This window comes from Myotis yumanensis, unplaced genomic scaffold, assembly GCF_028538775.1.
Source record: "Myotis yumanensis isolate MYYU_CA2020_CCGP unplaced genomic scaffold, mMyoYum1.0.hap1 SCAF_18, whole genome shotgun sequence".
Lineage (NCBI taxonomy): Eukaryota > Metazoa > Chordata > Mammalia > Chiroptera > Vespertilionidae > Myotis > Myotis yumanensis.
The window spans coordinates 26,555,502-26,569,916 of NW_027223769.1; the positions used below are offsets into that span (position 1 = coordinate 26,555,502).

The 14,415-nt window shown below is 44.5% G+C and overlaps 2 protein-coding genes across 2 annotated transcripts in view; one reads left to right on the forward strand and one right to left on the reverse strand.

Annotated features, from left to right (window-relative positions):
* The first annotated feature begins 275 nt into the window (after window positions 1-275).
* On the forward strand, window positions 276-10,722 carry NQO1 (NAD(P)H quinone dehydrogenase 1). The gene is made up of 6 exons (XM_070398222.1): window positions 276-473; window positions 4,077-4,241; window positions 4,371-4,501; window positions 7,707-7,820; window positions 8,849-8,950; window positions 9,824-10,722. Exons 1-6 carry the CDS (start codon window positions 467-469, stop codon window positions 10,127-10,129), a joined length of 825 nt encoding a protein of 274 aa, XP_070254323.1. The 5' UTR covers window positions 276-466; the 3' UTR covers window positions 10,130-10,722.
* A 552-nt stretch (window positions 10,723-11,274) lies between these two features.
* Window positions 11,275-14,415, reverse strand: part of NFAT5 (nuclear factor of activated T cells 5) — a 118,500-nt gene continuing 115,359 nt past the window's right edge. The window contains exon 15 of the mRNA XM_070398213.1: window positions 11,275-11,339. The gene's annotated coding sequence lies outside the window, so the exon portion shown is untranslated. The remainder of the gene's footprint in view (window positions 11,340-14,415) is intronic.

Genomic DNA, 14,415 nt, shown 5'->3' on the forward strand with positions numbered 1-14,415 from the left:
GTCAGCGAATCTAAAACCAAAGGGCCGCGGTCGCGCGCACCTCCCTTTTGATGCCCCATCCCGAGCCGCCCACCGAGCCCGGACGCCACCAGGAACTGCCTCCTTGGGTCCCAAGGCGGTTGCAGGGCTGTGGCCAGATGGGCACACCTCCCACTCCCTCCCAGGAGACCCCTCTCACCCCCACCCCCAGGGCACCCTTCTTCCAGGTCCCGAAGTCCCCCGTCCAGGCCCCAGCCTCCCCTTTCCTTCCTGGAACCGCAGCCTCCGCGAGCTCCGCCCTGCATCCCAGGGCCCCGGTGGCCGGCTCCGCCTTTGCTGGGTCCTTGGCTCGTGTGGCCGGGGCTGGGCCAGGCCAGATATAAAGCAGCCTCGGCTCGGCTGGCAGCACCCACAAGCCTCCTAAGACCTTGCCCCAGCCACCAGCCCCGCCACCACCAGCCCCGCCACTCAGCGCACCACCGGAGCCATGACGGGTGAGTGCCCCGCGGCGCACGCAGCGCCCGCCCCGTTCCTCTGCTGGAGGCTGGAGGGGCTCGGCCCTGAGTTCTCTTTCTGGGTTCAAAACTGAAGAAGTGGAGGCCTTAGGGTCCTGGATGAGCCCTGACCAGCGTCGGGCGAGGGGAGCTCCTATTTCCATCCCACCCACCTCCGTAAGTTGGGTGTGCGTTTAGGGAAGACGACCTCCCTAGGAGGTCTGCGAATGAACCAGAGCAGGTCCTCAGCGGTGTTAGATGTGGTCGCTCCTGCAGCAGAATAGCCTGCAGACGAGCAGAAATGGATCTGAAACTACAGGCGTTGAAAATCTAATTTGTCCCTCAAGACTCAGTTCCAACAGCAGCTCCCTCTGAAGCCTTTCCTACTCGCCAGCCCTAAAGCGGACGGCTTCCCAGTGGAACTTTGTCCCTTGCTTCTCCTATCAGGCAAATTGGCTCTTTGTCTATGTGTTTTATCACCTCTCTTTGGGTGAATTCTTTTTTTTTTTTTTACACTTTATTTGAGAGAGAGAGAGAGAGAGAGAGAGAGAGAAAGAGAGAGAGAGAGAGAGAGAGAGAGAGAGAGAGAAGAGAGAAAGAGAACACCGATCTGTTGTTCCACTTATTTATGCACTCACTGGTTGATTCTTGTATGTGCCCTGACCAGGATCCAAGTTTGGCATATGGGGATGACACTCTAACTAAATGAGCTACCCAACCAGGGCAGTTGTATTTCTTACAACTATATCCTTCCTGTTTGTGTCTTTTCTTTGTTTGTTTTATGGTAATAGGCATGCCTATAGCTAAACCAAGGCATAGATCTCCTGACTTTCTCATTTCCTGGGAAACAACTTCATGTTTTACTACTTAGGAAATGCCAGTTAATATTGATAAGAAGTAAATAATGTGTATATTGGTAACAAGTAAGCCAAGGGAATGAAAACTAGCAAAGCAGCGTTCAGCACACACTGATGTTACTAACGCAAAGGTAGATCGCAAAGAAAAGGCGAGTCGGCGCTTAAGGTACTCACCTTTCTCCAGGAGTGCTCAGTCCACGAGTTGGTAAGGGAGGCGGTGGAAATTTGTGGAGGCAGCTTCAGAAATTTCTTTCCATTTCCCCAGGCCTTCCAAAGCAGGTAAATCACTTTCATAGCATTTAAATCCCCATCAAACTGATATCCCACCAAATCAGAGTTTATAGAGTCGGAAATGCCAGGACCAAGCTTGGAGACCCTCTTTTTTGGCGCTCGGAGGCCTGAAAAGCACACCTGGCTGAATTTAACCTCACAGGCGCTGCCTACGCCAGGTGTGGTTCGTGATGAAAGCCGGTAGAGAGCTGAAGGCTTAAATGTGCTTTTCTAGTTCATTTTCTTCAAACAAGACAAAAACAGTTGCAGGTGATTTCTCTCTGAGCTCCACCCACGGTTGCCCCTTTTAAGCATTAGCAAGATATGAGACAGTGGCACCAATGATTAGGAGAAACAGAGGTGGTGAGCTTCCTGTCCCGGGCACTCCTCCCCTCTCCCTCCACATTGTAGCCTGGATTTATTTATGTCTCTACACTTCTCAAGTATTCCAGCTTCCCCACGTACTATGTCAATTTGGGTAATAATTTGCTTTACTTTTCTGTATGCATCAGTTTTCTCATCCATAATATGGGGATACTAATTGTATCTTCCTCTGAGGGTTACCGTGACAATTGAAAAGAGTGCAAAGCACTTAGAGCAGTGCCCAGCACAAAATAAGCAGCCATTACCTGCTGTTATTGCAAAAGTAAAGCATGCTTATTCTAACAACTTCACTAGTACACACGTGGCCAAGAAAAAGTTCCTCTTTCCCCTCAACCCCTTTGTTATCTCTTACTTATCTAAGAAAACTATTAATAGTTTCGTATGATCATTCCATATCTTTTTCCCCTTATACCAATATAGTGCAAATCTACCTGCATGTACAGGGTGTCTCCAAAAATGTATACACACACTTTGAATAACTATAAAGGCAGTGTTTATTAAAATACTAGGGGCCCAGTGCACGAATTCGTGCACCCTGAAAGGAACCGTGGGCTGCGACGCTGAGGTGGGCACAGGGGAGCGTCTCAGCCCATCCTCCTTCCCCCCGCCCGGCCCCTCCCCCTCCTGCCGCAGGCCCCCTACTTCCTCCCCACCCCCCCCTACCCCCGTCTCCTGTCTGCTGGCAGCCCCGCTCCTGCCGCTGCTCCTATGCACTGCTGGCGCCAGCCCCAATTGCTCTGCACCCTTAGTGGGTGTGAGCTGCATCTGCTGCCCTGATCACCCCTCAGAAGCAGGGGGAGGTGGAGAAGCCCTCAGTGACAATCCGGGCTGCAGCCACCATTTGCACCTGCTGACGGCACTGAGTGATCAGGGGACCGGCACTGCTGGCAGCAGGTGCAAGGTCGGTGCTGGCAGTAGGTGTGAACAGCGGCTCCAGCACCGGCAGCGGGTGTGAGTGGTGGCTCGGGTGCCGATAGCAAATGCAAGCGGGGCCAGCGCCAGCAACAAGTTCGAGCACCCGGCAGGACCACAGCACATGCAGGAGCAAAGAATTTTCAGTAACCACCAGAGGCTCACCCCGATGACAGCTATTGGCGCCCTGCCGTGTCTGGTGTCCCCGCTCACCTGCTCCACCATCCCGCCGAGGCCGATGCTAGCCATGTTCCGTGCTCTTCCACCTGCTGCCAACAGCTGCCATGTTCCGTGCACGCCCCCTGGTGGTCAGCACACGTCATAGTGACCAGTTGTCCGGTTGTTCAGTTCCATCGTTTGGTCTATTTGCATATTAGGGTTTTATATATATAGATATTTCATTTCCACTTAACAGGTGTCAGCTGTTAAAGCATGTTACATTTTTGGGGGACAACCTATGTGTAGTTTTGTGGTTTTTTTAAAAATAAAAATGGATTCACATTCACTTCATTTTATCAGTTAATATATCCTGGATATCTTTCTGGGACCCTGTATATATTGTTAACTAATTCTTTTTTATTTTTTTAAATATATTTTTGATTTCAGAGAGGAAAGGAGAGAGAGAGAGAACATCAATGATGAGAATCATTGATTGGCTGCCTCCTGCCTGCCCCCTAATGGGGATCAAGCCCGAAACCTGGGCATGTGCCCTTGACTGGAATTGAACCCAGGACCCTTCAGTCTGAAGGCTGATGCTCTATCCACTGAGCCAAACCAGCTAGGGCTCATTCTGGTTAACAGCATAATATTCTGTAGTATGTATGTACCATAATCTATTTAAATGCTCCCCCCAAAATAGACAATAGGATTATTTCTGATTTTTGCCAATGGAAAGAATGGTACAGTACACATCCTTGCTCCTGTGTCCTGATGCTTTCAGTCTGGGGAACAGATTCCTTGAAGTTGGACAGCTAGATCAAAGGTTTATGTGCCTTTAAAATTTTAAGAGCTTCAGCCTAATAACTTCCTTAAAGGCTGAGGCCGTTGATATTCCCGCTGGCAATGTGCCAGTGTTCCTGCAATCTTGAGAGCCCTCGATGTTGCTTGTCCTAAGTTGTTTTGCCAATCTGATAGGCTGGTAACTTATTTTTTACCATATGCTTTGGGTGTGTCAAAATAGGCAGAAAAGCATTGATCGTACTGGCTCACGCAGAGAGGACATCCTTCAACTATGCCATGAAGGAAGCTGCTGTAGAGGCTCTGAAGAGGAAAGGATGGGGGGTCACTGTGTCAGACCTGTATGCCATGAACTTCAATCCCGTCATCTCCAGAAAGGACATTACAGGTAGGAGCCGCTCCCCCTTTAGTTATGTCTTTGTGGAACTTCTCGCCCGTGGGTTCTCTGGTCCCACCTTGGCCCCAAGGCCTCAAACCCGCCCCCCCCCCCCCCCCGCCCGCTTTTTCCTCTCTGCAGGTAAACTGAAGGACCCTGAGAACTTTAAGTATCCTGCCGAGTCTGTTCTGGCTTATAAAGAAGGCCGTCTGAGCCCAGATATTGTGGCTGAACAAAAGAAGCTGGAAGCTGCAGACCTTGTGATTTTTCAGGTGTGGTAGGACATTAGAAGGGTGTAGGGACACTTGAATTCTTTCTTTTAAATCCTCACCTGAGGATATGTTTCTATAAATTTGAGAGAGAGGAAGGGGAAAGAAGAGGGAGGGAGAAAGAGAAAAATACTGATCAGTTGCCTCCTGTACCCTCCCTGCCCAGGGATTGAACCCGTAACCTGGGTATGTGTCCAGACTGGGAATCAAACCCACAACCCTTTGGGGCACGGGACAAGGCTCCAACCAACGGAACCACACTGGCCAGAATGGGACACTTGAATTCTTATTGTCCTAGACCTGACTTCTAATTAGCCATGTGATCTTAGAAAAGTCATTTACCCCCTTTACTGCATTCTCTGTAAAAAAAAAAAAAAAAAAAAAAAAAAAAAAAAAAAAAAAAAAAGGTCATTACTTCAAATGTACAGCATTACACAGATTTATAGATGCTGTGAATCGGGCTGTGTTACTCTGAAAATATGAATGCAACTTTGAAGATGACGTGTCAGTCTTAATCTTTTTTTCAATTAGTGATTTTTAAAATTTTTCAATTCCAGTTGACATTCAATATTATATTAGTTTGAGGTATACAATATAGTGGTTAGACATATAACTTATGAAGTGATTCCCCCCCATAAGTTTAGTACCCACCTGGGACCATTCTTAGTATTACAAGATTATTAACTATATTTGTTATGTGGTACTTTACATCCCCATGACTATTTTGTAACTGCCAAGAGGTACTTCTTAATCCTTTCACCTTTTCACCCAGCTCCCTCACCCCCTCCCCTCTGGCAACCATCAGTCTGTTCTCTGTAACTATGAGCCTATTTTATTTTTTTATAAATTTTGTTCTTTAGATTCCACATATAAGTGAAATCACATGGTATTTGTCTTTGTCTGTCTTATTTCACTTAGCATAATACCCTCTAGGTCAATCCATGCTGTTGCAAATGGTAAGATTTCATTCTTCTTTATGGCCGAGTAATATTCCATTGTGTATATGTACCATATCTTCTTTATCCACTTGTCTATTGATGGACACTTAGGTTCCTTTCTTGTCTTGGCTATTGTAAATAATGCTGCAATAAACCAATTAGTGATTCTTCATGGGATCTCTCAGTGAAGTCTGCATTCCCTCTCTCTGTTAGCATCTGGCCAGTTTGTGGAGTGATACCAGCCGATACGTATTGTCCTGCTTACTGTGTTTCAGCAGCAAACCATGGGCTTTCTTCTGGAAGCCACCTCACCATTTAGCAGTCAGTACTAGAAATGTATATGCCTCTTGTAAGCCATATTTTTTTGAAAATACCAGATTGTACTCAATGACTTTGTTTCTATCAATTCCAACTAGCTTCTTGATCTTGAACATGGAATGTATTTGACAGTGAAAACATCGTAAGAAGGGTGATATTGGCTGTGGTTTTTGCAATTATTCAGTCATCTGCAAAGAATCCTACCTTTGCAGTCTTATTCTACCCAAGGCCTGTTGCCATGAATCAAAGCCACAAGCCATTAGCCACAATGGATGCCTTCTTGATCCAGGTTGTCTACTGTGCCTTTCTTATCCTAGTACAGCCAAGGCAGCAGCAGTAGCAGCTTTCAATCCTGCATCTCAGAATCACTACCTTTAGAATTGGAAAGGACTTTGGTGGTCTTTTAATTTAGCTTCTATTCAACGCATATGTTTTCCTTACTATCCTGTCAGTACAACTGTGCAAGTTGTCACTGCAAAATAGCAACATACTAAAGGGCAATGTAAGCACTGCAGATTTGTATATTTATTTTAACAGTTTCCCAACATATGACAGGAAAAGTCTAGTTCTAGAAAAATCAGTGTGCTATGTATGATAGTCTTTCAACGTGGGAATAACATGTCCTGGGAAGGAGTGCTTTAATTCATATCAAGGTGCCAAGGGCTAGTCCCCTGCTCAGTTTACTCACTTCTTCAAAAACAACTTGAGGGAGAGTCAACTCTTAAAACCCTGCAAGCCAACCACGTCTATTTTCAACTCTGACTGCAGCACATCCAAGGGAAGCTAATCTACTTGCCTAGACACCCTACCTATCCGTTCTTCCTAAAAGCTGCAGATCTGGTCCTTGTCAGTGGGAGAGTCATAAATATAATAGGAAATGCTGCTAGAGATCATTCAAGCCCCACCTTTTATAGATGAAGCAAATGAAATTTAAAGGTGGTCTGGGGTTTGTGTGGCAAAGGTCAGGCATCAAGTTAGTGACAGATTCAGGGTGAGAACACAACTCACTTTCAATCCAGAGTTCTTTCTGTTCTAAAACGCTATTTCCTTAGCCCCTTTTCTGTAGGTCAGCAATCCTTCAAAGAGAGTGCTATCAATTCCTACAAATTCCTTCTGTGTCCTAGATTTTTTCTGTCTGGGCTTGTTCCATTGCCATTGCCTTTAAATCATGAGTCAAGGAGGAGAAATACTGGTAATAGTTCTTGCTCTGCTTTTATCAGGACCAAAGTCCCAACAAGACTTTCTCATGGGAATTCCCTGATAAACCTTAGTCACATTGATCATTTGTTTGCAAATCTGAGTGGTTCTGTTTATTCTAACTGATAGGATTTTACATTTATGAGCACAAGGTACATGCTTCATATTTTTTAAAAATACTTTTATTGATTTCAGAGAGGAAGGGAGAGAGACAGAGAGACAGAAACATCAATGATGAGAGAGAATCATTGATCAGCTGCCTCCTGCACGCCCCCTATTGGGCGGGGGTGGGGGTGGGGGGAGGGGGTCGAGCCTGCAACCCAGGCATGTGTCCTTGGCCGGAATCAAACCTGGGACCCTTTAGTCCACAGGCCGACGCTCCATCCACTGAGCCAAACCAGCTAGGGCTGCTTCATATTTTTGATACCAAACCTTTAAGACAAGCACTTGAGAAAATACTGATTTAGGTATCACACATTGGTCTGCAGTCCTTGCTCTGCTTTGCCAAACATGATTTCATAGAAACAAACATTTGCGTGTGGCCTTCTTCAGACCTACCCAACATCTGTACCTTTAGGTAGAAACAGGAGTGTCAGGTTGACTGACGAGAGATGATTCTTGTCTCTAAATGCACTGCCTCCTCCAGAAGGAATGATATGGGGCCTGAAGAAAGGTTCGCCCTCAGTGAGGACCCTGAGCCTTCTTCTGTGCTGGGGCCAGCCCCGACCTGACTTCTTTTGTCGTTTCCTCCACAGTTCCCACTGCAGTGGTTTGGAGTCCCTGCCATCCTGAAAGGCTGGTTTGAGCGAGTGCTCATCGGGGAGTTTGCTTACACGTACGCTGCCATGTATGACAAGGGACCCTTCCGGGTAGGTGGATGGTTCTGCTTTTTCTAACAGCTGGGTGCTGGGGAGATTTGGCCTGAGGCAGAGTTTTGAGCACAATTAGATACTACGGTCCGGCTCCAGGTCCTTTTGGAAGAGATGCATAATTAAGTTTTAACAGACATTTTGACATGATGTTTAGGATTTGTTTTAAAATACCCCAGGGAAAAGAGAGGTAAGGGGATTAGATAAAACTAGAATGGCAATCTGCCAAGGGTTGAAGCTGGGTGGTAGATGCATCATTATACAGTTGACCCTTGAACAACACAGGTTTGAACTGCACAGGTCCACTTATATGCGGATTTTTCCTCCAATAAGTACTGTAAATGTATTTTCTCTTCCTTATGTTTCCTTAATAACATTTTCTTTTCTCTAGCTTACTTTAAGAATACAGTATAAATACATAAGACATACAAAATATGTTTATCCACTGTTCTCATTGGTAAAGCTTCCAGTCAACAGGAGGCTATTAGCAGTTACATTTCTGGTCAGTCAAAAGTAATATGTAGATTTTTGACTGTGTGGGGGGTAGTACCCCTAACCCCTACAATGTTCAAGGGTTAATTGTACTATTTTCTTTATGTTTGAAACATTCCATAGTAAAAATAAATAGTGTGTCTTCATTTTTCAGAGACCCAACTACTATACAAGAAACATTTGACCTTCTAGATGACATGCCTAGATCTATGCCCAGCACTGTAGGGAGACAGAATAAAACAGTAAACAAATAACTCCTAGGCACCAGCAGTCAACACTGGTTTTGCATTTACATGACAGTCTCCCTGGATTTGCCACACCCAGGAGTATGGAATCCTTGGCTTGCCCCTGCTCACATGTCTGTCTGTCTGTCTGTGGTACCGCCTTCCAGGCAGGTACTTCTGCAGAGTCATACTGAGTGGCTCAGAGGAGTACCATCAACAGCAGATGGGTAGATGTTTGTGTTCTCCCTGGGGCTGTTTCATTAGCTTCCTGTCACCAAGGAGATGCTCAGGGTGATGACTTTTCTTTTACAGAACAAGAAGGCAGTGCTGTCCATCACCACTGGTGGTAGCGACTCCATGTACTCTCTGCAGGGAGTCCACGGGGACATGAACATCATTCTCTGGCCAATTCAGGTACCTCATTTTCAGTGAACCTTCAGGGGGATTACCTAATTGAGCTTTCTATGGGGTCCAGATCCTCAAGATAACAACTGAAAACAGACCTGAGGTGAAAGCATAGTAATGATTCACAACTACAGGGAGCTTTAAGATTTACCTGTCTTCCCAGGCCCCTGTGCTTACAGAATAACCCGTGTGCACGTGTCCACACACCACTCTCCTAACCGAGCACTAGTGCAGCCACATGGTCTGATTCTCTCCAGGTGACTGACATCTCTCCAATCTTCCTATCCTTCTCCAAGAATAGTCTCACAGACTATTAGAGTGCCCTCCACCCCAATTTAAGAAATGCTTTAGTTCAGTGAATAAAACTGAAGTCTGAAGTATGCTTTTTGGTGGTCACTGGGCTCTCAGGATAATCTCTTCTAAGGAAGAGGGGTGGAGAGAAGAGCAAATGAGGTGGCCACCTATAATATTGGAAAATTAATATTACAATTGGAGAATGGATGATACGCACCGTTTGTTAAGATTCATCTAGTTCTATGGAGAGGCAGGGAGCAGCAGGCAAGGGAGCGGCTGCCAATCAGCTGCAACTCTCCCTTATGGAACAGAACTTCCGACACTTCTGGCAGAGGATCCTAGGCTGGCACAGGTTCAAGGTTTTATTTATATGAAGAAAAGCACAGCTGAATAGGCTAAAATAGGTAACAGGCAGCTAGGTCTGGGAGCAGAAGGCGAGAGAATACAGTTCTGAACTGCTTCTGCAGGGTGCCTCCGCCTCCACGTCAGTGTCTTATTGGAAAGCCCAGATAAACCTTTGTGGTTTGTATCTGGTACAAACTGTTTGGGGTTTGTAGTGACTCACCTTTGTGCTTTGTGTCTCCCCAGAGTGGCACTCTGCATTTCTGTGGCTTCCAGGTCTTAGAACCTCAACTGACATACAGCATTGGGCACATTCCCTCGGATGCCCGACTTCAGGTCCTGGAAGGATGGAAGAAACGCCTGGAGAATATCTGGGATGAGACTCCACTATATTTTGCTCCAAGTAGTTTCTTTGACCTAAACTTTCAGGCAGGATTCTTAATGAAAAAGGAGATCCAGGAAGAGCAGAAAGCTAAGAAGTTTGGCCTTTCTGTGGGCCATCACTTGGGCAAGTCCATTCCGACTGACAACCAGATCAAAGCCAGAGAATAAGACTCACAAGGCTTGATTTTCTTCTAAAATGTAGCCAAGTCTAGGTTTCTTCTTCAGGCTTCCTTTAGTTTTTAAGATTTGTGCCTTTCTTTTTCCACGAGGAATGAATATAAGAGAGATTAGACTATTCATACATTTTTCAATAGTTTTTTTTTTAAAACATAACTGGTTTTTACAATTGCTATCATGGCAACATCTGATTAGGTTCAAGAGGCCATTTAAAATATAAAGCAGGGAAAGGTGTAGAAAGGTGCTAGAAAATATTCTTTAAGGTCCTGTGTACAACTTAATCCTTCTCTTAGGGACACATTTTTAGGGTTAAATCTGGCTATAAAACATCTAACTCTTCAATGATCTATTTTTCTTTTAATTATCTCTCTGTGGTTTGCAGTAAAAGGGAATTGCCCAGAGAAAACAATGACTGAATCGGTCAGACCTAAGGGACTTGTTTATGATATGCATTGGTTTTAATTACTACATAGTGACTGGTATGGCTAATCTGAGTGTTACTCTTCCTTTAACTTCTGTTGTTTGTATACAGTACACACAGGTATCTTGAAATGAAAAGCTAATAAAAGTCTCCTTTACCTCAATCTTCTAATTTAATGTCTGCAGAGATAAAACACATCTGTGTACTTCAATTTGCCACAACGAATGAATTCCAAAAAGGAAACAGTGCCCCAATTCTTAAAAACATCCTTCCACAAACACTGCTGTATAGGTGATCTATAAAATCACATGGAAAGTTTTTCCCTGTATCGTTGCTAAACTGATGACTTTCCATTTAAGGATGTGTTTTGGTCACAGGACTTTTGGGATAAAATGGTAAGCCTGTTTCATTTTACTTTGGTGAATAATTCTGGCACAATATTCTAATTTCACTTTGAAATTCCCAAGTGCAGTGCCACAGAGTTGGTATAATTCAAGTAGAGTATGATGAAAGACTGCCCTCTTGTGGTGCATGGGAAGAAAACAACAAATGATGCAAAGCAAGGTGGCCTGAAACTGGGACTAGCTTCATACCTGCCACAGAAATGATGGTGTCAGGCACCAGAGAACATCAGTTGCCAGATCACTGGGAATTTTTTCCTTTTACAATATCCACAATGACAGATGGCTTTGGTGCTTCTGCTTGGTGAAAATATTTTCTTTTGCCTTCTCCTCACTTTGTGTACGTTTCTAAAAGTTCCAAATGAAATAAAATCCATTTCTGCAAAACAAACCCACACTCTAGTTTCAGTGAAGTTAGAGAGAGGAGCATTCAGGCAAAAGTGGGAGATAAGGTGAGAGAATTCAGTATTAAATTAGGGTCAGAGCTTGTAAGGTGACTTGGCTTCCGAGTTTGCTTAATAGGGCTGCTTCCTACTGAATGACACACATTTAAAGAGATCCAGGAAATAATCGAGTGGTGTAGAAATCAAGAAAAACAGAATGCAGGAAACAAATGCCAAGGGGAAGTATTTATTCTGATTTGCCCAATTTATTTAGGTTTAGCCAATCAATGGGCATGGCACCCTTCTAGGTACTGGGGATGCAGCAAAGTGCCTACTCTCATGGAGTTTGCATTCTAGTGAAGAACAAGAGATGAACAAATATGGGTACATCTACACGGTGGAATACTACGCTGCTGTAAAAAAGAAGGAACTCTTACCATTTGCAACGGCATGGATGGAACTGGAGAGCATTATGCTAAGTGAAATAAGCCAGTCAATGAAGGAAAAATACCACATGATCTCACTCATTCATGGATAATAAAGACCATTATAAACTTATGAACAATAATAGATACAGAGGCAGAGCTGCCTCACACAGATTGTCAAACTGCAGCGGGAAGGCCGGGGAGGGTTGGGGGGCAGGAGGGAGGGGGGTAAGAGATCAACCGAAGGACTTGTATGCATGCATATGAGCATAACCAATGGACATAAGACACTGGGAGATAGGGGAGGCCAGGGGATTGTCAAGGGCGGGGAAATAAAAAGGACACATATGTAATACCCTTTGTAATACTTTAAGCAATAAAAAAAAGGAAAAAAAGAGAGATGAACAAATATGTCAAGTGGTGATAAATGCTGGGGAGAAAAAGCAGAAGAGGGTTAGTGATGGGATATGAGTCCCATTTTATCCAGGGTGATCAAGAAAGACTGCTCTGATAAGGCTCCATTTAAGCCAACTCTTGGTAAAGTGAGAGTGAGACATGGATATGTGAAGGAAGAGCACTGCAGGCAGCAATGATGTGAGTGCAAACCCTGAGGCAGAGCATGCTTAGTATGTTTGAGGGCGAAAAAGGAAGTTACTAAAGCAGAGAAAGGAAGAGAAGGATGGGCCAGACATAGTTGGATCAGATCACAGAGGGCTGTATAAGCATTGTAAGAATGTAAAGCTAGGAAATCCTGGAGGATTCTGAGCAGAGGTGTAACATAATCTGACTTACGTTTCAGTCTGGCTGGTATGTGAAGAATCAAGTATGAGGGGTAATGATGGATGCGGGGAGAATTTTTGGGAAGCTGTTGTCACAATCTACATTTGTTTTGGAAGCAAGATGATAGCAATAGATATGTTGACAAGTGGTTGGATTCTGGGTATATTTCAAAGATAGGAATAACAGGATTTAATGATGGAGTGGATTTAGGTCAGATAAAAACAAAAACAACACACTTTAATGGTATTTTAGCCTAAGCAGTTGGAAGAATGGAGAGTCCATCTAAGCTGAGGAAGAATCTGGAAAGAGTACTGGGGGCAAGAATGGGGATGGAAAGGGTGGTATCAAAATCTGACTTCAGACATGTTACATTTGAGACATCTATTAAGACAGCCAAGTGAAGCTGTCAAGCTGGCAGTTGGATAATAGGAACCTCGAGTTAAGGGAGAAATTATGGCTAAGGATACCACATTTGAGCATCTTCAGCATGTGGGTCCTATATAAAGCAATGAGACTGGATGAGGTCACCTAGGAAGTGAGTTATGACAGAGGAGAGACCTGATGAGTGACACCTAGGGCTCCCCAATGTCAGGAGGTCAGTGAAGCAGGAGAGCCGAGCGTGGTGTCCTGAAAGCCGAGTGAAGAGAGAGTTTCAAGGAGGGAGTGATCAGTGTGCCAAATACTGCCGATAAGCCAAGTAACAGAGGCTGGAGGACTGACCTTTAGACATGGCCATGTGGAGGCCATTGGGGGTTTTGACAAGAATCAGTTTAGAGTGTTGTGATAGAAGCCTGATTAGAATGGGTTCAAAAATAGAAGGAGAAGAAGTGGAAACAGTGTGTGTGGTTAAAGGAAGTTATTTTATTTGATAGTCTAAGAGATAAGGGAAATTTATGTGCCAGTGAGAACGACTGAGAGAGAGAAGGTTTTGATGTTGGAAAAAGGGGACAGTTAAAGGGACATGTCTTTGAAAAGACAAAAGGATATGGGATCCAGAGCACAAGAGACAGAAGAACAGAGTAATAACAGGCCTAGTAATACTAACACAAGGTAACACTTACTAGGCATTTATGTGTGCTAGGAACTAAGTAATTTTACATGGATTCATTTACTTAATTCTTGAAAAAACTCTGAAGAGAGTCCAATTTTTGTTTCCACACTACAGATAAAAAATTGAGAAATAGAGAGGTTAAATAGGTGTAGGAACCAAAATTCCACCTAAAGAAGGCAAACTCAAGAGCCTATGCTTTAAAATATCTATAATAATAAAAGCGTAATATGATAATTAGACCGGACATCCTTCTGGATGAAGCCAGGGCTTCGAGGGAAGCCTGGGTCCCGGGTGCCTGCCGGTGGTTGGAGGAAAGCCCGGGTCTGGGGTGCCAGAGGGAAGCCGGTGCCGGCAGCCAGGGCAAGGGAGGCCTATTCTTGCACCAATTTCGTGCATCAGGCCTCTAGTTACATTATACTGCCTCAGTAGAAGCAGGGACAATGGTACCATGAAATAGAGAGCAAGAGTAGCAATCAATACCTCTTCCTCAGAGCAAGACCATTTAGTGTTGCTGTTGACTGTAGCTGCTTTTGTACTGCTAGAGTTCCTGTTGTGTCACAAGCAGGATAAATGATGTTTCAGTTCTTATAGGTCTGATTATATGGCTGCTGAGAATTTGCTCCTTACAAGATGACAGAGCAGTACTTTTACCAGCCTGGAGTAAAGCAGGACAATTATTTCCCTTGCTCTGGATACTGTGATTTGAATTACATAAACCAGGACTGCATCAGCTTTTCTGGTGGCCTCTGCAGTCTCATCTTCAGATCAGTCTCTTGCCCACATTTGCTGTTTTTCTGGACCATAGTATTGTTTTTC